The 25,801-nt window shown below is 43.9% G+C and overlaps 1 protein-coding gene across 1 annotated transcript in view; it reads right to left on the bottom strand.

Moving 5' to 3' along the window:
* rhobtb3 (Rho related BTB domain containing 3) overlaps positions 1–18,378 on the bottom strand; it is a 36,376-nt gene extending 17,998 nt beyond the window's left edge. The window contains exons 1-3 of the mRNA XM_065003226.1: positions 17,738–18,378; positions 17,050–17,278; positions 5,919–6,111 (exon numbers count right to left, since the gene is read on the bottom strand). Coding sequence (XP_064859298.1) covers positions 5,919–6,111; positions 17,050–17,278; positions 17,738–17,739 — 424 coding nt within the window. The 5' untranslated portion in view covers positions 17,740–18,378. The remainder of the gene's footprint in view (positions 1–5,918; positions 6,112–17,049; positions 17,279–17,737) is intronic.
* Between the last annotated feature and the right edge of the window lie 7,423 nt (positions 18,379–25,801).

Genomic DNA, 25,801 nt, shown 5'->3' with positions numbered 1-25,801 from the left:
TTAGCTAATATGGTGACAACGACAACTTGCAGACTTGTTTACGTGTTGCTGTGCGTTTTGTTGCCAACCTTACTTTGCTACCTGACAACTTTACGGTTTTTACTTTTTAATTACCGTTTATATTTTGGGTGTTTCCCTCAATTCAACTTTTTTTCATTCAACTTTTTCACTCCGGACACTTTATCTGCTTTATCAGTCGCTGTACTCATAATATACAGGAGAACGATCGCCTTACGGCGAAGATAGCTGTGTTGCAAGCCCAGCTTCAGACGCAATCGTTAGGCAAGGGTCATTTCAGTGTAGGAAAGGATGAAACAGCGTCTGTGCCACCAGTAAGTACAGATAATAATGTTAGTATAACTCCCATCGCACGGTCCCCGCGGCCGGACAACTTTCTCATGGTTTCTTGAGAGAAATGCTGTAGGAATGCTCAACCGGTGTCGCTCATTCGGCCGACAGAAACTTTCAACCGGTTTTCCCTATTAAGCAGCGAGTCGGAGTCCGAGGCCGAGCCTTCTCTTATCTCTACTCCTCCCGTTACGGGGTCTGAGACGCCGAAGCTTCCCACCATTAGCTCTGACAAATTGAAAACCCAAGTCATTGGCGACTCCATTACCCGCAGTATTAGACTTAAAGCGAATCATCCAGCGATCATACACTGTTTACCCGGTTGGCAGGGCTACCGACGTTAAGGCTAATCTGAAGATGGTGCTGGCTAAAGCTATAACTGCAGAGTATAGAGATATTGTTATCCACGTCAGCACCAACGATGTTAGGATGAAACAGTCAGAGGTCACCAAGTGCAATATAGCTTCAGCGTGTAAATCAGCTAGAAAGATGTGTCGGCATCGAGTAATTGTCTCTGGACCCCTCCCAGTTAGGGGGAGTGATGAGCTCTACAGCAGAGTCTCACAACTCAATCGCTGGTTGAAAACTGTTGTCTGCCCCTCCCAAAAGATAGAATTTGTAGATAATTGGCCCTCTTTCTGGGACTCACCCACAAACAGGACCAAGCCTGGCCTGCTGAGGAGTGATGGACTCAATCCTAGCTGGAGGGGTGCTCTCATCTTATCTACCAACATAGACAGGGCTCTAAATCCTCTAGCTCCACAATGAAATAGGGTGCAGGCCAGGCAGCAGGCTGTTAGCCAGCCTGCCAGCTTAGTGGAGTCTGCCACTAGCACAGTCAGTGTAGTCCCCATTGAGACCGTGTCTGTGCCTCGACCTGGGTTGGGCAAAACTAAACATGGCGGTGTTTGCCTTAGCAATCTCACTAGGATAAAGACCTCCTCCATTCCTGTCATTATTTAAAGAGATCGTGATACCTCACATCTCAAAATAGGGCTACTTAATGTTAGATCCCTTACTTCAAAGGCAATTATAGACAATGAACTAATCACTGATCATAATCTTGATGTGATTGGCCTGACTGAAACATGGCTTAAGCCTGATTAATTTACTGTGTTAAATGAGGCCTCACCTCCTGGTTACACTAGTGACCATATCCCCCGTGCATCCCGCAAAGGCGGAGGTGTTGCTAACATTTACGATAGCAAATTTCAATTTACAAAAAAAAAATCCAGTTTTTCGTCTTTTGAGCTTCTAGTCATGAAATCTATGCGGCCTACTCAATCACTTTTTTATAGCTACTGTTTACAGGCCTCCTGGACCATATACAGCTTTCCTCATTGAGTTCCCTGAATTCCTATCAGACCTTGTAGTCATAGCAGATAATATTCACATTTTTGGTGACTTTAATATTCACATGGAAAAATCCACAGACCCACTCCAAAAGGCTTTCGGAGCCATCATCGACTCAGTGGGTATTGTCCAACATATCTCTGGACCTACTCACTGTCACAGTCATACTCTGGACCTAGATTTGTCCCATGGAATAAATGTTGTGGATCTTAATGTTTTTCCTCATAATCCTGGACTATCGGACCTATCGGACATTTTATTACGTTTGCAATTGCAACAAATAATCTGCTCAGACCCCAACCAAGGAGCCTCAAAAGTCATGCTATAAATTCAGACAACACAAAGATTCCTTGATGCCCTTCCAGACTCCCTCTGCCTACCCAAGGACGTCAGAGGACAAAAAATCAGTTAACCACCTAACTGAGGAATTCAATTTAATCTTGCGCAATACCCTAGATGCAGTTGCACCCCTAAAAATTAAAAGCATTTCTCATAAGAAACTAGCTCCCTGGTATACAGAAAATACCCAAGCTCTGAAGCAAGCTTCCAGAAAATTGGAAAGGAAATGGTGCCACACCAATCTGGGAGTCTTCCGACTAGCTTGGAAAGACAGTACCGTGCAGTATCGAAGAGCCCTTACTGCTGCTCGATCATCCTATTTTTTCAACTTAATTGAGGAAAATAAGAACAATCCAAAATGTATTTCTGATACTGTCGCAAAGCTAACTAAAAAGCAGCATTCCCAAGTGAGGATGGCTTTCAGTTCAGCAGTAATAAATTCATGAACTTCTTTGAGGAAAAGTTCATGATTATTAGAAAGCAAATTACGGACTCCTCTTTAAATCTGCGTATTCCTTCAAAGCTCAGTTGTCCTGAGTCTACACAACTCTGCCAGGACCTAGGATCAAGAGAGACACTCAAGTGTTTTAGTACTATATCTCTTGACACAATGATGAAAATAATCATGGCCTCTAAATCTTCAAGCTGCATACTGGACCCTATTCCAACTAAACTACTGAAAGAGCTGCGTCCTGCGCTTGGCCCTCCTATGTTGAACATAATAAACGGCTCTCTATCCACCGGATGTGTACCAAACTCACTAAAAGTGGCAGTAATAAAGCCTCTCTTGAAAAAGCCTAAACTTGACCCAGAAAATATAAAAAACTATCGGCCTATATCGAATCTTCCATTCCTCTCAACATTTTTATAAAAGGCTGTTGCGCAGCAACTCACTGCCTTCCTGAAGACAAACAATGTATACAAAATGCTTCAGTCTGGTTTTAGACCCCATCATAGCACTGAGACTTGTGAAGGTGGTAAATTACCTTTTAATGGCATTAGACTGAGGCGCTGCATCTGTCCTCGTGCTCCTAGACCTTAGTGCTGCTTTTGATACCATCTATTACCACATTCTTTTGGAGAGATTGGAAACCCAAATTGGTCTACACGAAAAAGTTCTGGTTTAGATCTTATATGTCGGAATGATATCAGTTTGTCTCTGTGAATGGTTTGTCCTCTGACAAATCAACTGTAAATTTCGGTGTTCCTCAAGGTTCCGTTTTAGTACCACTATTGTTTTCAATATATATTTTACCTCTTGGGGATGTCATTCGAAAACATAATGTTAACTTTCACTGCTATGCAGATGACACACAGCTGTACATTTCAATGAAACATGGTGAAGCCCCAAAATTGTCCTTGCTAGAAGCCTGTGTTTCAGACATAAGGAAGTGGATGGCTGCAAACTTCCTACTTCTAAACTCGGACAAAACAGAGATGCTTGTTCTAGGTCCCAAGAAACAAAGAGATCTTCTGTTGAATCTGACAATTAATCTTAATGGTTGTACAGTCGTCTTAAATAAAACTGTGAAGGACCTCAGCGTTACTCTGATCTCTCTTTTGACAAACATATCAAGACTGTTTCAAGGACAGCTTTTTTCCATCTATGTAACATTGCAAAAATCAGAAACTTTCTGTCCAAAAATTATGCAGAAAAATGTATCCATGCTTTTGTTACTTCTAGGTTAGACTACTGCAATGCTCTACTTTCCGGCTACTCGGATAAAGCACTAAATAAACTTCAGTTAGTGCTAAATACGGCTGCAAGAATCCTGACTAGAGCCCAAAAAATTGATCATATTACTCCAGTGCTAGCCTCCCTACACTAGCTTCCTGTCAAGGCAAGGGCTGATTTCAAGGTTTTACTGCTAACCTACAAATCATTACATGGGCTTGCTCCTACCTATCTCTCTGATTTGGTCTTGCTGTACATACCTACACATACGCTACGGTCACAAGATGCAGGCCTCCTAATTGTCCCTAGAATTTCTAAGCAAACAGCTGGAGGCAGGGCTTTCTCCTATAGAGTTCCATTTTTATGGAATGGTCTGCCTACCCATGTGAGAGACGCAAACTCGGTCTCAACCTTTAAGTCTTTACTGGAGACTCATCTCTTCAGTGGGTCATATGATTGCGTTTAGTCTGGTCCAGGAGTGTGAAGGTGAACGGAAAGGCTCTGGAGCAACGAACCACCCTTGCCGTCTCTGCCTGGCCGGTTCCCGGGATTCTGGGATTCTCTGCCTCTAACCCTATTACAGGGGCTGAGTCACTGACTTACTGGTGCTCTTTCATGCTGTCCCTAGGAGGGGTACGTCACTTGAGTGGGTTGAGTCACTGATGTGATCTTCCTGTCTGGGTTGGCGCCCCCCCTTGGGTTGTGCCGTGGCGGAGATCTTTGTAGGCTATACTCGGCCTTGTCTCAGGATGGTGGTTGGTGGTTGAAGATATCCCTCTAGTGGTGTGGGGGCTGTGCTTTGGCAAAGTGGATGGGGTTATATCCTTCCTGTTTGGCCCTATCCGGGGGTATCATCGGATGGGGCCACAGTGTCTCCTGACCCCTCCTGTCTCAGCCTCCAGTATTTATGCTGCAGTAGTTTGTGTCAGGGGTCTAGGGTCAATTTGTTTTATCTGGAGTACTTCTCCTGTCTTATCTGGTGTCCTGTGTGAATTTAAGTATGCTCTCTCTAATTCTCAATTTATTTCTCTCTCTCGGAGGACCTGAGCCCTAGGACCATGCCTCAGGACTACCTGGCATGATGACTCCTTGCTGTCCCCAGTCCACCTGGCCGTGCTGCTGCTCCAGTTTCAACTGTTCTGCCTGCAGCTATGGAATCCTGACCTGTTCACCAGACGTGCTACCTGTCCCAGACCTATTATTCGACCATGCTGGTCATTTATGAACATTTGAACATCTTGGCCATGTTCTGTTATAATCTCCACCCGGCACAGCCGGAAGAGGACTGGCCACCCCTCATAGCCTGGTTCCGCTCTAGGTTTCTTCCTAGGTTTTGGCCTTTCTAGGGAGTTTTTCCTAGCCAACGTGCTTCAACACCTGCATTGCTGTTTGGGTTTTTTGGCTGGGTTTCTGTACAGCACTTTGAGATATCAGCTGATGTACGAAGGGCTATATAAATACATTTTATTTGATCTAGGCTGTGTGTAGCAGATTTTGCTTGGAAAGGTTTTTTCGCCTGGTCCCATAAAGCTGATGTGTTGTGCATTGAAGTCCACAGGCGATGGAAAGAGGTGAAAGGAGGAGAGTGCATAATGTAGACGCAAGAATGGATACAATGTGGATTCTATGAAACTGAACTGTGTGTGCGTGTGATCAGGGGTGTATTCATTCCGCCAATTCTGTTGAAAAACGTTTCTTCAACAGAAGCAAATGGCACAAAACGGGGATAAACATACCTGAATTTCTCCAATAGAAACTCTTGTTTGCAACTGTAGGGCTAATGATTACACCCTAGATTAGCTAGATGAAGGCAAGAGTGTGCAAGGCGGTATTGAATGTCACTGTCTGTCCATGTTTCACTGTTTGTCACCTCAAATGTGTCTCTCAACCTGTGTGCAACTACGTTGAAAACTTTCATTCATAGGCTAGGTTGTAGCAACCTCATGATGGGTATAGGGAATATTTGATGTAGTGTAGTAGCCTAAACCTATCGCTGTTACATTTAACTGGGTGAATGGAATATGAATGACAGTCATCCAATATGCTGTAATAGACATAAGGCCATGATCATAAAAATAAAAAAAATCCTCCCTCATCTGAAACGGCACTGACCGTCACTGGTACACGGCAATACAAAATATAGCACAAGAACACAACAGGACAAAATGGTGTTGTGGTCGAAGATAGACCAATGTTATCTCACCGTTTAGGCGGGCGCCCACAGCAACCAGAATAACAGGCATGCCCCAGTGGTGTAGGAGGGGGCGAAGTCTAGGGGCGTATCCGTTGCGCACTTGCTGGAAGGCCAGCTTGTCGTTGACCGAGTACTTGATAACCAGGATGTCAGCCTGTTCTAGAACACTCCGCACGCCGGCCCAGTCACTGTCCAACAGATCCTGTCCACACACACACCAACTCATTAGTAATGCATGAACATTATAGGGGCCATTTCCCGGACCCAGATTAAGCCTCATCCTGGACTAAAAAGAAATGCAAATTGAGACTTGCAATCAGTCTCCATCAGACCTGGGTTCAAATATTTAGGAAATAATTTCAGTTTCCTTAGTTGTGCTTGATTCAGCTTGCCTGTCTTAAAGGAACCAATAGAGTGGCCTCAAAAAGTTCTTCCCCACCCATCTGATACTCCCGGCAGGCTAAAGCCAACGCCCACATATTTAAGAGATTTCAAATAGAATTTGAACCCAGGTCTGGCCTAAACCAAACAGGCCCCAAAGGTTTTATACCGGAAAAAGATTGGAAATAGTAACAGTAGCTGTGGTATGCTTAATTACATGCTATCTCATCTAAGCCCTCAGAGAAGAAGTGGTTAGATTTGTTCCGCTGCCTCTGCTAAAAACGGTTTTGGAATTCAAAATGCGGTTACATCTCAAGAGCACGTGTCACAATCAAGCCAGCCGGGTAAACAAACATCAACAGTGGCTGGCAGAGTGACTCACTAACTCCTTTATGATGACAATGGTCTTGTGATAAAACAAAGGCCTTTCTTCCCTGCCTGCTTATTGGACTGGCTTGGCTTGGCCCCTGATAACCTCCGTCTGTCTCCACTAATCAAATCTATCCTGAAAGGGAAAAGATTAGCCACCGTTGTGGAGAAGACAAAGCTCTGCCTATTTCCAGCCATTTTACACATTTTGTCATGGGATGCAGAGAAAATGTTGCAGTTTTAAAACATTTTCTTGCAATTCTATACATTTTACCATGTCTAATGTGTACTCGTGATATTTGAGTGACTTGAACATTACTACAAAATATATGGGCTAAAAAACCTAGCTACAAAACGTAGCTGACAATGCCTAGTTGATCTGGACATTTTTGACAAGTTATAAATAGCTCTCTAAGGTGCTTCATTCTATAGCTAGAGGACTCCTGATATCTCTAGGATACATCTCCAGGTGTGATAAGTATATTTTTTGTCTTTATCTGTTGTTGTTTAGTACTGTCTTTTTGTTTGCAAGGGCCAACTACTTTAAGTGCTGCCTGACTTCACAGTAGCCTACTTGGTGTGTGAACTGCTGACCGCTCATAACATCAACCAGGAATAAGGTGCAGGGCAATTTGTGACTTGTTTTGGTAATCAGTTGCTGTATTGGAGGGGGAGTGGTTTCTCCTCTCCTAGGCAATCATCAATTAATACTGGGAGCTTTGCTCTTCACCTCTGCTAGATAATTAGCAATTAGTGTTAGTACTTCAGTCTCCCCTGGTTGCTCAGCAGCAGCTGTAAGTGGCGGTCTCATTGGAAATACTAAGACCGTCTGAAAAACAAAGACTGCTCTGTGAAGTTATTCAAGTAAGGAAAGAGAGGAAGGCTCCACACCACTCTCTCACTTATCTTGCCTACTACCTAGTTACACTACATGACAAAAAGTATGTGGACACCTGCTCGTCAAATATCTCATTCCAAAATCATGGGCCTTAATATGGATTTGGTCCCCCCTTTGCTGCTATAACAGCCTCCACTCTTCTGGGAAGGCTTTCCACTAGATATTGGAACATTCCTGTGGGGACTTGCCCTCATTCAGCACAAGAGCATTAGTAAGGTTGGGCACTGATGTTGGGCGATTAGGCCTGGCTTGCAGTCGCTGTTCCAATTCATCCCAAAGGTGTTTCATCGGGTTCAGGTCAGGGCTCTGTGCAGGCCAGTCAAGTTCTTGCCAGGTGCACGGTGTTTCCTCCGACACATTGGTGTGGCTGGCTTCCGGGTTGGATGCGCACTGTGTTAAGCAGCAGTGCGGCTTGGTTGGGTTGTGTATCGGAGGACGCATGACTTTCAACCATCGTCTCTCCCGAGCCCGTATGGGAGTTGTAGCGATGAGACAAGATAGTAGCTACTATTGGATACCACGAAATTGGGGAAAGAAAAAAAGGGGGTAAAAGGGCAGCAACCTTAAAGAAGAAAGGGTATAAACCATCTGACCCAGATGGCTTTTTGGGGTCAAGTTTAAGGATCTCCTTTAGCACCTCGGACTCAATGACTCAGGGAGAAACTTTGTAGCGGGGCAGGGGAAAACGAGGGAGAAGCATCAGGGATAGTCGCATTAGAAGGGGTGGGAGATGAGGAAATGTTGGACAGGCAAGGAGGCATGGCTGAGTCAAATAGGAATCCTGACTTAATGAAGTGGTGATTAAAGAGCTCAGCCATATGCTTTTTGTCAGTAACAACCACATCATCAACATTAAGGGACATGGGCAGCTGTGAGGAGGAGGGTTTATTATCCAGGTCATTAACTGTTTTCCAAAACTTCTTGGGGTTAGACTCACAGAGAGAACTGCTCCTTCAAGAAACTAACTTTGGCCTTCCGTATAGCCTGAGTGCACTTATTTCTAATTTGCCTGAACGATAGTCAGTCAGCCTGAGTATGCATGCACCGAACCTTTCACCAAATGCAATTCTTGAAGTGGAGAACTCTGCAAAATCACGGTTGAACTAGTTTTTAATTCTCATTTTCTTTATGGTGGCGTGTGTGTTAACAATACCACGGAAAATATCAAATGCTATTGTCAGTAACAACCTCTCTACTGCCAATGTTTGTCTATGGAGATTGCATTGCTGTGTGCTCAACTTTATACCCATCAGCATTGTTTGTGGCTGAAATAGTTGAATCCACTAATTTGAAGGGTGTCCAAATACTTTTGTATATATAGTGTATTTTCTGATGATTTCCTTTGGTTCTTTTGTAGCTTTGTCAACTGTATGTGTTTTCTCTATACCCGGTTTGCTCCTCTCCCTGCAGGCTATACAGACACTCCCCAGCCCTTGGCTGCAACCCTTCAATACTGAAAAAATATATAAATGCAACATGCAACAATTTTACTGAGTTACAGTTCATATGAGGAAATCAGTCAATTGAAATCAATTCATTAGGACCTAAACTAAGAATACGGGGCTCAGGATCACATCACAGTATTTCTGTGCATTCAAATTGCCATCGATAAAATGCAATTGTGTTCGTTGTCCTTAGATTAGGCCTGCCCATACCATAACCCCACCGCCACCATGGGACACTGTTCACAGCGTTGACATCAGCACACCGCTCACCCCCACACAACGCCATACACGTGGTCTGCGGTTGTGAGCAGAGTTGGATGTACTGACAAATTCTCTAAAACAACATTGGAGGCGGCTTATGGTAGAGAAAATGACATTAATTTCTCTGGCAACAGCTCTGGTGGACATTCCTCCAGTCAGCATGCCAATTGCACACTCCCTCAAAACATCTGTGGCATTGTGTTGTGTGACAAAACTGCACATTTTGTGCACCTATGTAATGATCATTCTGTTTAATCAGCTTCTTGATATGCCACACCTGTCAGGTGGATAGATTATCTTGGCAAAGGAGAAATGCTCACTAACAAGGATGTAAACAAATGTATGCACAACCTATGAGAGAAATAAGCTTTTTGTGCATATGGGACATTTCTGGGGTCTTTTATTTCACCTCATGAAACATGGGACCAACACTTTACATGTTGCGTTTATATTTTTGTTCAGTGTCATTTAGTGTATCCTATGCGCACAACCTATGTGAAATTCCAGGTCTCTGGACGTATTTGGAACTGCCGATCTGAAGTCAAGAACACAGAGTTCATCTCAGCCTATGCTACCCAGTCCCTTGACTTTTTTGCCCTGACAGATCACCCCAGAGAACACTGCTACTCCAGCTGCTCTCTCTTCATCTGACTATGTTTTCTCTCATAGACCAATAGCATCTGGTCATCGCAGTGGTGGCACAGAGCTACTAATTTGTCCTAAGTGGAGATTTTGTCTTTTCTTCCTCTTTTACCTGTCAATCTACTCATTTGAATTCCATACTGTCACTTGTCTACTCAAGCATAACATTGTTATCATCTATCGCCCACCAGGTGCCCTTGGAGAGTCCCTCAATGAGCTTGACACCTTGATAAGCTAATTTCCTGACGATGGCTCACCACTCTTCGTACTTGGAGACTTCAACCTCCTGACATTTCCAGATCTCTCTATTCCCCTCCTTACCTCTTTTGACCTCACCCTTTCCCAGTCCCCTCCAATTCACAAGGCAGGCAATACACTTGACCTCATCTTTACTAGAGTCTGTTCTCCTACTAATGTCACTGCAACCCCCTTCCAGGTCTCTGATCACTACTTTCTTTCCATTTCTGTCTCCCTTTCTCCAACCCTAGCCACTCAGCCTCTACCCAGATGGTCATGCGCCGTCGTAATCTTCGCTCTCTATCTCCCACTACTCTCTACTCTTCTATCCTATCATCTCTCCCTTCTGCTAAATCCTTCTCCCTCCTTTCTCCGGATTCTGTCTCTTCAAACCTACTCTCCTCCCTTTCTGCATCCTATGAGTGACTCGCACTGCCCCCTTTCCTCAAGGCCGGCTCGGCCTTCCCCTCCTGCTCCATGGCGGAGTGACTCATTGCGAACTACCAGAATAAGGCTGCGGGCATCTGAGCGAAAATGGAGGTAAACTAAACTTCCGGAGGACCTATCATCTTTTCACTTCCTCCTTTCTACCTTATTTCCTCTGTATATGCTGCTAAAGCCACTTTCTATCATTCTAAATGTCAAGGTTCTTCCTCTAACCCTAGGAAACTATTTTCCACCTTCTCAACCCTTCTTAATCCTCCACCCCCCTTCCTCCCTCTCTGCGGACGACTTTATCAACCACTTTGAAAAAAAGGTTGACGACATCTGCTCCTCATTCACTCAGCCTATTGAGTCCACTGGTCCCACTGACACAGAACTACCGTACGCCTTGACTTCTTTCTGCCCTCTCTCTCCAGACAAAATCCTATGACTAGTGAGGTCTGGCCGCCCAACAACCTGCCAGATTGACCCCATCCCCTCCTCCCTTCTCCAAACCATCTCTGGAGATCTTCTCACTTCCCTCATCAACTCATCCCTGACCACTGGCTGCATCCCCTCTCATTTCAAAATGGACCATGTCTCTCTCCTCTTCAAGGAACCAACACTCGACTCATCTGACGTCAGAAACTATAGACCTGTATCCCTTATTTTTTTACTTTATTTTATTGAATAACCGAAACATACAATATACTTGCAGTGAAGCCGCTCAACAACTACACCACACCAGTCATCCAACAACTACATCAAACCAGTCATCCAACAACTACACCACACCAGTCATCCAACAACTACATCATACCAGTCAACCAACAACAACATCATACCAGTCATCCAACAACTACACCACACCAGTCATCCAACAACTACATCATACCAGTCAACCAACAACTACATCATACCAGTCATCCAACAACTACACCACACCAGTCATCCAACAACTACATCATACCAGTCAACCAACAACTACATCATACCAGTCATCCAACAACTACATCAAACCAGTCATCCAACAACTACACCATACCAGTCATCCAACAACTACACCATACCAGTCATCCAACAACTACACCATACCAGTCATCCAACAACTACACCATACCAGTCATCCAACAACTACACCATACCAGTCATCCAACAACTACACCATACCAGTCATCCAACAACTACAACACACCAGTCATCCAACAACTACAGCACACCAGTCATCCAACAACTACACCATACCAGTCATCCAACAACTACATCATACCAGTCATTCAACAACTACATCATACCAGTCATCCAACAACTACATCATACCAGTCATCCAACAACTACACCACACCAGTCATCCAACAGACTCCCATTTAGAGTGACACACAGAAGCATCCAGGGTCAATGCCCTGCTCAACGGCACATTGACAGTTCTCCCACCAGGCCACAAAACTTGAACCCAAACCCTCCAAGATCCCCCCACAGTTCCCCAATAGCTGTCCCTCAACCTTCCGAGACCCCTCCCACAGTCCTCCCCAAGAAGAAAAAAAAAAAAAAAAAAAATGAATTCCATTCCCCACCCCAAGAACCCCTCAATGCACCAACAACCAAGAAAATTAACCAAAGAGAGATAAGAAAATGGCAGAAGAAAAACAGCAATCAACAATATGCAAAAACATACAAATAAACAAAGGACATCAAGGACAACTAAAATCATAACAGCGATGCCAACTGTATATGTTTGAATGCATGTCTGGCACTATTACATGTGTGTGTGTTCGTGTATGTGTGTATTTGAATGAGAGTGTGTGTATATGCATGTGTACAAACACCTGCACGGCATCAGCCTCAGGCACACCGGCATTAGCTGTAAAAACACTGCCCCTCAATGTCATTCAAGCTTACTTTTTACTATGTTTTATTTTGACTTTATTTTTTACTTTTATCTTTGACCATCATTCACAGCAACTCCACTCCCACTTGTCTCCAATTCCACCCACATCCCAACCCTCAGCCCATCCCACCTATCTCTGCTGGCCACCCTCTTTGGATTTCTACGGAACATACAGTGCCTTGCGAAAGTATTCAGCCCCCTTGAACTTTGTGACCTTTTGCCACATTTCAGGCTTCAAACATAAAGATATAAAACTGTATTTTTTTGTGAAGAATCAACAACAAGTGGGACACAATCATGAAGTGGAACGACATTTATTGGATATTTCAAACTTTTTTAACAAATCAAAAACTGAAAAATTGGGCGTGCAAAATTATTCAGCCCCTTTACTTTCAGTGCAGCAAACTCTCTCCAGAAGTTCAGTGAGGATCTCTGAATGATCCAATGTTGACCTAAATGACTAATGATGATAAATACAATCCACCTGTGTGTAATCATGTCTCCGTATAAATGCACCTGCACTGTGATAGTCTCAGAGGTCCGTTAAAAGCGCAGAGAGCATCATGAAGAACAAGGAAGGCCAGGCAGGTCCGAGATACTGTTGTGAAGAACTTTAAAGCCGGATTTGGATACAAAAAGATTTCCCAAGCTTTAAACATCCCAAGGAGCACTGTGCAAGCGATAATATTGAAATGGAAGGAGTATCAGACCACTGCAAATCTACCAAGACCTGGCCGTCCCTCTAAACTTTCAGCTCATACAAGGAGAAGACTGATCAGAGATGCAGCCAAGAGGCCCATGATCACTCTGGATGAACTGCAGAAATCTACAGCTGAGGTGGGAGACTCTGTCCATAGGACAACAATCAGTCGTATATTGCACAAATCTGGCCTTTATGGATGAGTGGCAAGAAGAAAGCCATTTCTTAAAGATATCCATAAAAAGTGTCGTTTAAAGTTTTCCACAAGCCACCTGGGAGACACACCAAACATGTGGAAGAAGGTGCTCTGGTCAGATGAAACCAAAATTGAACTTTTTGGCAACAATGCAAAACGTTATGTTTGGCGTAAAAGCAACAGAGCTCATCACCCTGAACACACCATCCCCACTGTCAAACATGGTGGTGGCAGCATCATGGTTTGGGCCTGCTTTTCTTCAGCAGGGACAGGGAAGATGGTTAAAAGTGATGGGAAGATGGATGGAGCCAAATACAGGACCATTCTGGAAGAAAACCTGATGGAGTCTGCAAAAGACCTGAGACTGGGACGGAGATTTGTCTTCCAACAAGACAATAATCCAAAACATAAAGCAAAATCTACAATGGAATGGTTCAAAAATAAACATATCCAGGTGTTAGAATGGCCAAGTCAAAAGGTGGCGCTACAAAGTATTAACTTAAGGGGGCGGAATAATTTTGCACGCCCAATTTTTCAGTTTTTGATTTGTTAAAAAAGTTTGAAATATCCAATAAATGTCGCTCCACATCATGATTGTGTCCCACTTGTTGTTGATTCTTCACAAAAAAATACAGTTTTATATCTTTATGTTTGAAGCCTGAAATGTGGCAAAAGGTCGCAAAGTTCAAGGGGGCCGAATACTTTCGCAAGGCACTGTATCTTCCAACTGTGCTGTGATGTTTAACGTACAATTTCTATTTATTCTGTATTCTCAAAACAAAATCTGCAGAGCTTCCATGATTTTATGCCCCAAATATTCAACATTTTGTTGGTGGCAAGAATTCTATATAATAATTTTAGCTGAAAAGCACGAAGTCTTGAATCTTTTGTCATTTTATATATCAACTCATACACCCTGTACCATAGAATCGGTACATCAAAAATCTCTTCCCAACTACTTTGCGATTTGTATTGCACAGTTATCAACATCCTGGTCATCAAATGAAACTGATATACTTTCCTATTTATGCCATTTTTATTCCTTTGCCAGTTTTGATCCTTTATATTGGGCAGACAAACCAGTTCCCTACCTCCTCCTGCCTCCTCCATTTTGGGGGTAATACTGTAATCAACTGGTTGTACTCTTGGATTGAGCAGACCTTCCCATACAATTCTGATAACTCCATGAAGGACATAACTCTACCATTCCAATATACAATATAATTTAAGAACAAAATACCTTTTCAAACATCTTTCTCATAAATACAGGTATTTTATCAACCAGCACATTTGAGTTCAGCTATAATAATTGTTGTAATATTTGTTCTATCTTTTCAGGGGGATGAAATTGAAATTGTTGCCAGCTCTGCAATGCTTGTTTGAAAAAGAGAAAATGAGACATGGTAATCTGCAAAGGCCATTTTTAAACAATGGATTCACTTTTTTTAGTAATCTACTTGAGAACCATTTAGGGTTGAATAGGTGAAGCTTATAGAGAGAGGTGTAGTGCTTTTCTATATATTTATTTTTATTTTTATTACCTTTATTTAACTAGGCAAGTCAGTTAAGAACAAATTCTTATTTTCAATGACGGCCTAGGAACAGTGGGTTAACTGCCTGTTCAGGGGCAGAACGACAGATTTGTACCTTGTCAGCTGGGGGGTTTGAACTTGCAACCTTCTGGTTACTAGTCCAACGCTCTAACCACTAGGTAGCCTAATCATCTCAACCCACCCAATTCCTATTCATTATATAGATAGGCATGCTTTATCCTGTATCCCTTCTTTTTTTCTTTCCAAAACACTTGAGCGTGCTGTCTCTGATCAACACTCTCATTATCTCTCTCAGAACGATCTTCTTGAACCTAACCAGTCAGGCTTCAAGACGGGTCACTCAACCGAGACTGGTCGATTCTGTGTCACGGAGGCTCTCCACACTGCCAAAGCTGACTCTCTCTCTACTTTTCTCATCCTCCTAGATCTATCCACTGCCTTCGAGAACCATGAACCATCAGATCCTCCTCTCCACCCTCTCAGGGCTGGGCGTCTCAGGCTCTGCACACTCTTTGATTGCATCCTACCTGGCAGGCCACTCCTACCAGGTGATGTGGAGAGGATCTATGTCTGCACCACGTATTCTCATTACTGGTGTCCCCCAGGGCTCAGTTCTATGCCCTCTTCTCTTCTTTTTATACACCAAGTCACTCTGCTTTGTCATATCTTCACATGGTCTCTCCTATCATTGCTATGCGGATGACACTCAACTACTCTCTCCCCCCCCCCCCCCGACACCCGGGTGGCAACATGCATCTCTGCATGCCTGGCAGGTATCTCAGCTTGGGTGTCAGCCCACCACCTCAAGCTCAACCTTCACAAAACCAAGCATCTCTTCCTCCCAGGGAAGGCCTGCCCGCTCAAAGACCTCTCATCACGGTTGACAACTCCCCAGTGTCGCCCTCCCAGAGTGCAAAGAACCTTGGCGTTACCCTGGACAACACCCTGTAATCCTCTGCAAACATCAAAGCAGTGACTCGCTCCTGCAGGTTCATGCTCTACAACATCTGTAGAGTACGACACTACCTCACACAGGAAGCGGTGCAGGTCCTAATCCAGGTACTTGTCATCTCCAGTCTGGACTTCTGCCAACTCACTGTTGGCTGGGCTCCCGCTTGTGCATCAAACCCCTGCAATTTATCCAGAACACAGCAGCCTGCCTGCTTTTCAACCTTCCCAAGTTCTCCCATGTCACCCCGCTCCTCCGCACACTCCACTGGCTACCTGTCGAAGCTCACATCCAATACAAGACTATGGTGTTTGCCTACGGAGCAGCCAGAGGAACTGCTCCTACACCCTCAAACTCAATATCCCAACCCAAGCAACACGTTCTGCGACCTCTGGTCTCTTGGCCCTCCCACCCCTACGGGAGGGCAGCTCCCACTCAGCCCAGTCCAAGCTCTTCTCTATCCTGGCACCCCAATGGTGGAACCAGCTTCCCCCTGAAGCTAGGACAGCAGATTCCCATCTTCCAAAAGCACCTGAAACCCTAACTCTTTAAAGAGTTTCTTAAATAATTAATCCCCCTTCTCACCTCAACCACCCCCACTTAATTTTTTTTCCCTAAACCAACACTTGCACTTCACTCTACCCCCACATCCTAGCTGGGATTTGTGGTTGTCCCACCTAGCTATTTTAAGATGAATGCACTAAATGTAAATCGCTCTGGATAAGAGCGTCTGCTAAATGACTAAAATGCTAAATGCAAATGACAAGAGAAAAACTGATGATACACTATCCAATTTCGAAATTGCACCTTGTGCATTCTACTATTACAACTTTCAAGAGTAAGTTAACTGAGTTCATTTACAACAAAAAAATAAAACACTCCCATAGGGGACGACGCTGAAGGGGACAACATTTATTAGGATGTCATTGTCTTCCTACTTGTCTGTTTTAACTCTCAATCATTTCTTATCACCTTACAGAACTGTGCAAGTAATTTGGTCTCTCATTTGTAACACTCTCTAACCCCATTTCTTATACTCCCCCTTTTCCAGCCCCCCTTCCCTTTACTCTATCACAGCCCCCCACACAATCACCCACCCTAACAGCTCCAGGGCCAAACCTACATAACAACCCTCTGACTCACCACACACACACACACACACACACACACACACACACACACACACACACACACACACCCAGCTAGGGCAGTCCTGCACCACCACAGTGACGTCTCCAAACACGCGGGATGTGTACTCCATGAAGGCCGAGTTGGACAGACTGCTCTCCTCAGGTCCTCCAGCCACAGCTCCATGGCCCAAGTAGCTCCACAGCAGGCCCCCCTGGAGCTGGCCCTGACCCATGGCCTCTTCCCCGGGCCTCGCTCCCCCGGGGCACTCGCTCCCCAGCGCAACAATATGAATGGACCTGTAAGCAAAGCACACCAGCGGGGGACACAGTGAAAGTCAGAACCTGGTACACCATGGGCGTTAATGTGATGGTCTCTGAAATACATTGTTGAATGCAGCAAAGGAGGGGATGTAATTTAGGGGGAAAGTGTGGTGAACATGTCTCTAATGCTGTACCTGTGAGGGATGCAGCAAGGAGGGAATTAAGAAGTGCATTTTTCCCTTATTATACATGTCAATCACGGAGACAATGCATCACGTTGTGTCATTGAGCGAATGACACTTGACAGGCGATACTCAGTCTGAATTTTTTAGATAAGAAAATAATTGGAGGAGAATTGCATTATTATTATTATTATTATTATTATTATAAATATTATTATCATTAGGCAATTGCCTAATCCTATAACCTATTTTTGGCGAAACATGTGTGGTGCAAGCACATACATGCAAGGGGGGGGTACAGAGAGCAACTTACATGGTCAGCACGGTTTTCCGCTGGTCAATGCCTCTTAAACACGTTCTCCCCCGGTGCGTTTTCACATGAGTCCGCAGTGAAAGGCTTTTCCGCAATGAGTCTCTGGTACAAGGACGCTAATCCCTCATATCCGTGGCTCGCTCACCGCGATCACGTTTGGATTGTTGTATTTCCTTCTCGTTGTTCATTCATAAAGCACAACCTCCTACAGTTTACGGTAATGTCCTGTCCGCATAGAGACACTGCGTCCAGGCTTGCAAGAATGTAAACACCGCTTGGATATAGCCGGCGACATGGACTACCAATGCGCTAAAAAAAAGAAACCATTTGTAAATCAGTAAGAAAAAAATGAAAATAAAAAAACTAGGCGGAGAAAGCAGAACCTGAGGCTCGTGTCACGGCTCGATCCAATGAAAATGGACGTCACCTTATAAAACAAAGTCCCCTGGGCAGAGGAAGAAAAGTGGGGAGATAATATACAGAGAGAGAGAGGGGGAGGGAGAAGGGGGAAAGACTGGAAAAGAGCAACAGACCTTCTGGAGAGTGGACTCGCCTGACTCAGCAACAAAGACTAGACACACACTTACAGTACATACACGCCAACAGCAGCACACGTCCACAAATGACGCGCAGCCCAAATTGCATTGTAATGTCCACTCTTTACGTGGCCCTCTCCACACACCCACTGCGTGGAGAGGGCTCTCAGTCGCTCTGGATAAGAGCGTCTGCTAAATGACTTAAATGTAAATGTATAAAAAAAACTCGCCCGTTCGTTGACCTAATCTTATTTATTCTTATTATTCCAGCAGATAATAATGAATGCAAGTGATTGGGTTTGACAACATGGTCTTTGATTTGCATTATTCGGTGGCTGTGAACACAAATAAATCCAACAACAGAAGCTAAATTAGGAGGGATTATCGTCAAAACATGTCACTGCGACAAAGTGACAAACACCGGACCGCTCTAGTCTCACTATAATAATATAGTGATTGCATGATAATTGTCTATTCCAACATTGCGCCTCTCAGCAATCTATGATCATGTATAATGAATGAGGCTCATTTACTCTCCCAATCAATGTATGTAATTGACTTGCAATTCTTGAAGTCGTGACATGATCGCCAATAGGGCCTATACACCAATACACTGTGCCTTATGCAATGATAATGGCATGATAATTGCATGGTAATTGGAAGATAACGGTGTGATAATGTCGTGATAATGAAGCAGTGTTGAAGCTGGCATATATGCTAATTAAGCTTGAGCCGATGGAATAATTGGTGCTAATTGATTGATGCAGTGTGATACTGTAGTATTTGTATTTATTACAGATCCCCATTGGCAGCAGCTACTCTTCCTGGGGTCCAGCAAAATGAAAGCAGTTTATACCATTTTTAAAAACATTACAATACATTCACAGGTTTCACAACACAATGTGTGCCCTCAGGCCCCTACTCCACCACTACCACATATCTACAATACAAAGTCCATGTGTACGTGTGTATAGTGTGCATGTTAAAGTGTGTGTGTATGCATGTGGCTGTGCCTATGTTTGTGTTGCTTCACAGTCCCCACTGTTCCATAAGGTGTATTTTTATCTGTTTTTTAAATCTAATTTTTGTGCTTGCATCAGTTACTTGATGTGGAATAGAGTTCCATGTACTCATGGCTCTATGAAGTACTGTGCCCATCCCATAGTGTGTTCTGGACTTGGGGACTGTGAAGAGACCTCTTGTGGCATGTCTTATAGGGTATGCATGGGTGTACGAGCTGTGTACCAGTAGTTCAAACAGACAGCTCGGTGCACTTAACATGTCAATTCCTCTCACTTTTAATGAGTTATCAAATCAAATCAAATTTATTTGTCACATACACATGGTTAGCAGATGTTAATGCGAGTGTAGCGAAATGCTTGTGCTTCTAGTTCCGACAATGCAGTGATAACCAACAAGTAATCTAACTAACAATTCCAAAACTACTGTCTTATACACAGTGTAAGGGGATAAGGAATATGTACATAAGGATATATGAATGAGTGATGGTACAGAGCAGCATACAGTAGATGGTATCGAGTACAGTATATACATATGAGATGAGTATGTAGACAAAGTAAACAAAGTGGCATAGTTAAAGTGGCTAGTGATACATGTATTACATAAGGATGCAGTCGATGATCTAGAGTACAGTATATACGTATGTATATGAGATGAATAATGTAGGGTAAGTAACATTATATAAGGTAGCATTGTTTAAAGTGGCTAGTGATATATTTACATCATTTCCCATCAATTCCCATTATTAAGTGGCTGGAGTTGGGTCAGTGTCAATGACAGTGTGTTGGCAGCAGCCACTCAATGTTAGTGGTGGCTGTTTAACAGTCTGATGGCCTTGAGATAGAAGCTGTTTTTCAGTCTCTCGGTCCCAGCTTTGATGCACCTGTACTGACCTCGCCTTCTGGATGATAGCGGGGTGAACAGGCAGTGGTTCGGGTGGTTGATGTCCTTGATGATCTTTATGGCCTTCCTGTAACATCGGGTGGTGTAGGTGTCCTGGTGGGCAGGTAGTTTGTCCCCGGTGATGCGTTGTACAGACCTCACTACCCTCTGGAGAGCCTTACGGTTGAGGGCGGAGCAGTTGCCGTACCAGGCGGTGATACAGCCCGCCAGGATGCTCTCGATTGTGCATCTGTAGAAGTTTGTGAGTGCTTTTGGTGACAAGCCGAATTTCTTCAGCCTCCTGAGGTTGAAGAGGCGCTGCTGCGCCTTCTTCACGACGCTGTCAGTGTGAGTGGACCAATTCAGTTTGTCTGTGATGTGTATGCCGAGGAACTTAAAACTTGCTACCCTCTCCACTACTGTTCCATCGATGTGGATAGGGGGGTGTTCCCTCTGCTGTTTCCTGAAGTCCACAATCATCTCCTTAGTTTTGTTGACGTTGAGTGTGAGGTTATTTTCCTGACACCACACTCCGAGGGCCCTCACCTCCTCCCTGTAGGCCGTCTCGTCGTTGTTGGTAATCAAGCCTACCACTGTTGTGTCGTCCGCAAACTTGATGATTGAGTTGGAGGCGTGCGTGGCCACGCAGTCGTGGGTGAACAGGGAGTACAGGAGAGGGCTCAGAACGCAACCTTGTGGGGCCCCCGTGTTGAGGATCAGCGGGGAGGAGATGTTGTTGCCTACCCTCACCACCTGGGGGCGGCCCGTCAGGAAGTCCAGTACCCAGTTGCACAGGGCGGGGTCGAGACCCAGGGTCTCGAGCTTGATGACGAGCTTGGAGGGTACTATGGTGTTGAATGCCGAGCTGTAGTCGATGAACAGCATTCTCACATAGGTATTCCTCTTGTCCAGGTGGGTTAGGGCAGTGTGCAGTGTGGTTGAGATTGCATCGTCTGTGGACCTATTTGGGCGGTAAGCAAATTGGAGTGGGTCTAGGGTGTCAGATAGGGTGGAGGTGATATGGTCCTTGACTAGTCTCTCAAAGCACTTCATGATGACGGAAGTGAGTGCTACGGGGCGGTAGTCGTTTAGCTCAGTTACCTTAGCTTTCTTGGGAACAGGAACAATGGTGGCCCTCTTGAAGCATGTGGGAACAGCAGACTGGTATAGGGATTGATTGAATATGTCCGTAAACACACCGGCCATAGTGTGCAGTAGGTAGGGACTCTGTAGGCTCTACCTACTGCAGTAGGCTCTACCTACTGCACATAACTCACTAAAAGTGAGAGGAATTGATATGTTAAGTACACCGAGCTGTCTGTCACTTTTAATTAGTTATGTGCAGTAGGTAGAGTCCCCTTTGGACAAACCCTCAAGGGGACAGACATGAAGACAAATCAAATCAATTTTGTGCTGTGAAATGCTTACAAGCCATTAACCAACAATGCAGTTCAAGAAATAGAGTTAAGAAAATATTTACTAAATAAACTAAAGTAAAAAATGTAATAAAAAGTAACACAATAGAATAACAGTAACGAGGCTATATTCAGGGGTACCAAGTCATTGTGTGAGGGTACAGGTTAGTCGAGGTAATTTGTACATGTAGATGGGGGTAAAGTAACTATGCATAGATAATAAACAGCAAGTAGCAGCAGTGTAATGTAAATAGTCTGGGTGGCCATTTGATTAATTGCTCAGCAGTCTAATGGATTGGGGGTAGCCATTCAGCCTATATGTAGCAGGGGTTGTTCGGTGAACCACACTCATGTGAAGAGTATCTTGCTTAAGTGAGACCTGAAGATTTGCCCTTGCACCTTAGCTCAGCGGGCTAACACTGTCCGAACCCTCGGTCACATTGGTGTTCTGACTTGGATGGATCTCTGCAAGGAACAAGAGGTCAACGCGGGGGGTGAAGTGTAATGCAAGTGTTTCAGCTTGCGCGATGAGTAGCCTTTAGCTTAGTAGGCTAACACAGTCTTCTGCATAGAAGAACAGGGTTCAAACAGAGTTAGTGAACTCAGACCTGCACTATGACTGACAAATCATGTTTTCTATTTTATATTCATGACTTCAAAAGAAACAGTCGCAAACTTTGCACTGGAATGCTTACCAAATGTGCCCTTGTCTGGAACCAAATAAAGCCTAAGAGCCTATTAACCTACCTTTCCATGACATGACTCTCCTAAAAAATAACATCTATAATTCAACATTGTTTGATTGTGCATGCCTACGTTTGTGAATTGCATTACCATATTATAATATTTAATTTCTTAGTTATTATTGTGCTCAGCTTTATGTTACCTTGGGCATTTGTCATGTCTTGATGCAATGCAATGCGTCACATAAGGGCTTGTGGCTCTATTCGCGTGCATCAGAGGTTACTGCAGATCAGCAGAAGAAAACAGGATCATTCACGCACGAGAGCATATTAATATGCCCCCCACACAAATTCCCGGACCACTGACTTCTGCTATTCAAAGGCCGATAGAGTACAACTAGGCTGATCACTCTCAACTCCAAGCATAATAATGCTCCTTTGTGGTGAGAAATTGGCTGGTAATATGTGGATTCGATTTTCAAAGGAACTATTTCCTTTTCTTTTAAATAGTACCAGATAGGGGTTCTTTGTCTTGTAACCATAGCGGAACTTCTTTGGGTGCTACAGTATATAGAACCCTTTTTTTAAGGTTCAATAAAGAACCATGCTCCCAAGGTTCTAAATGGAAACTGTATGGTGCTATTATAAATAACCCTTTCATAAGGTTCTAGAAAGAAACATTAAAAAAGGTTCTATGTAGCACCATAACAGGCTTTCACTATGGTTACAAACGTTTTGGGGATATACAGAACCCTTTCTTATGGTACTTTATATAACCTTTATGGAGAAGGGTTCTATAAATAACCTTTCTCAATCTCAAAGGTTCTTTGTAGATCCTTTTGAAGAACCATACAGGGTTTTTTATTCTGGACAGTCATATTATATTGTTAAAATTCCATAGGTGGTATTATTGTGTTAAGGTGAATGAAGTTAGCTACCTCTGGAACAGCTGGGGGTCCCTGAGGAGGTAATTGAGAACCACTGACTGATTTAGTCAACCGTTCACAATTGACACAATTCCATTCACTGGTCATAGTCATATATAATATGTCATGGCATAACACAACAGATTAGATCAACCGGAATGAGCTATGAGTAAACCACGCTCCAACACATTCTAATGAGCCACCTACCCTACATTTTAATTATCATAAAAAGTTTTTAAAACGCTTTGGTGAACTGCAAAGCACCATTGAAGAGCTCAGAGGGTTATTTGAGGCATTATGGTTCCACATTGAACCATCACCCTTCCCAAAGAAACCCAGATTTTTTTGTGTGTACTGTCACCTCTTTAGTTTGAATTTGAAATGGCATTGCATTATTCTATAGACTATAGCTTGGCATTGCACTATTCTATAGGCTATAGCCTGGCAGGGATATGGAACCCTGGTGTCTTAATCACATCATAGGGCCATTTATTTGGGCTTGAAACTACACTGAACTAAAATATACAGTACCAGTCAAAAGTTTGGACACACTTACTCATTCAAGGGTTTTTCTTTATCTTTACTATTTTCTACATTGTAGAATAATAGTGAATACATCAAAACTATGAAATAACACATATGGAATCATGTACTAACCAAAAAAGTATTAAACAAATCTAAATATATTCTTCAAAGTAGCCACCCTTTGCCTTGATGACAGCATTCTCTCAACCAGCTTCATAAGGTAGTCACCTGGAATGCATTTCAATTACCAGGTGTGCCTTGTTAAAAGTTATTGTGTGGAATTTCTTTCCTTATTAATGTGTTTCAGCCAATCAGTTATGTTTTGACAAGGTAGGGGCAATGAACATAAGACCTGTGGAGATCTGTCCTTTGCTCTGATGAGTCCAAATTTGAGATTTTTGGTTCCAACCGCCGTGTCTTTGTGTGACGCAGAGTAGGTGAACAGATGATCTCCACATGGCAGCATTTGCGCAAACTGAAAGCGTGAACCACTGCATTTAACAATGGAAAGGTGACTGGGAATATGGCCGAATACAAACAGTGTACTTATTCCCTCCGCTGTCCCCACATGTTTCAAGATGGTCACCATTGTTCCTGTACCCAAGAAGGCAAAGGTAACTGAACTAAATTACTATCGCCCTGTAGCACTCACTTCTGTCATCATGAAGTGCTTTGAGAGACTAGTCAAGGATCATATCACCTCCACCTTACCTTTCACCAGAGACCCACTTCAATTTGCTTACCGCCCCAATAGGTCCACAGACGATGCAATCGCCATCACACTGCACACTGCCCTATCCCATCTGGACAAGAGGAATACCTATGTAAGAATGCTGTTCATTGACCATAGCTCAGCATTCAACACCCTCCATGCTCATCATTAAGCTTGAGGCCCTGGGTCTCAACCCGCTCTGTGCGAGTGGGTCCTGGACTTCCTGACGGGCCGACCCCAGGTGATGAAGGTAGGAAACAACATCTCCACTTCACTGATCCTCAACACTGGGGCCCCACAAGGGTGCGTGCTCAGCCCCCTCCTGTACTCCCTGTTCCCCCATGACTGCGTGGCCATGCACTCCTCCAACTCAATCATCAAGTTTGCAGACGGCACAACAGTAGTAGGCTTGGGGGTGCTGGTGAGCAGCAACATGTGAAGGGCGAACAATATACTATTAATACTTGACCAACATCTCCCTCACCATGTTCATTTTGTAACATTTCATTTGGAATCGAACCCAATTTACTAATCTGGCTTTTTTTCTGACATTTTTGGCCTTTTAATCGTAAAATGTCGAGACAACAACGGCTGCTAGCCACAAAGGAGCAGGTCTCTGTTGAAGTCTCGGGCTCACCTGACACGGACTCTGATCCCCCCGACCTAGCCATGGTAATGGCGGCTATCATTAAATCTGAACAGACTGCTGACTAAGGTGGAGTCACTATTCACTGACATATCCACACAAATAGCTATTCTCGCCACCGAGGTCTACATAAAGATCGACTCTGTTAAGGAAGCGAGACGTGACATCCGTCTGAATAGCCTGAAAGATGGCGCAGGAACGTCTCGGCCTCGATTACACCCCCACCCTTGACCATACGCACAGAAGCATACAGTCCGCACTGAAGAATGGGGAGCTGTCCAGACCCATAGTAGTTAAATGCCACTATCTTCAGGAGAAGGAGGATGTCTTCCGTAAGCAGCGCAAGCGGCTCCATCACCCACGACGGTAATCAAGGCCAAAAAGATCATCAAGGACAACAACCACCCAAGCCACTGCCTGTTTACCCAGCTATTATTCAGAAATCAAGGTCAGTACAGGTGCAGAAAAGCTTGGACCGAGAGACTGAAAAACAGCTTCTATCTCGAAGCCATCAGACTGTTAAACAGCCATCACTAACACGGAGAAGCTGCTGCCTACATACAGACTTGAAATCATTGGCCACTTCATTTAATGGATCACTAGTCACTTCAATAATGCCACTTTAATAATGTTTACATATCTTGCATTACTCATCTCATATGTACACTACCATTCAAAAGTTTGGGGTCACTTAGAAATGTTATTTTTTATTGAAAGAA

The sequence above is a fragment of the Oncorhynchus nerka genome, linkage group LG2 (genome assembly GCF_034236695.1).
Source record: "Oncorhynchus nerka isolate Pitt River linkage group LG2, Oner_Uvic_2.0, whole genome shotgun sequence".
NCBI classification, from domain to species: domain Eukaryota; kingdom Metazoa; phylum Chordata; class Actinopteri; order Salmoniformes; family Salmonidae; genus Oncorhynchus; species Oncorhynchus nerka.
Note: the sequence above shows the minus strand (reverse complement) of the source record. Positions and strands in the feature narration are given on the sequence as shown.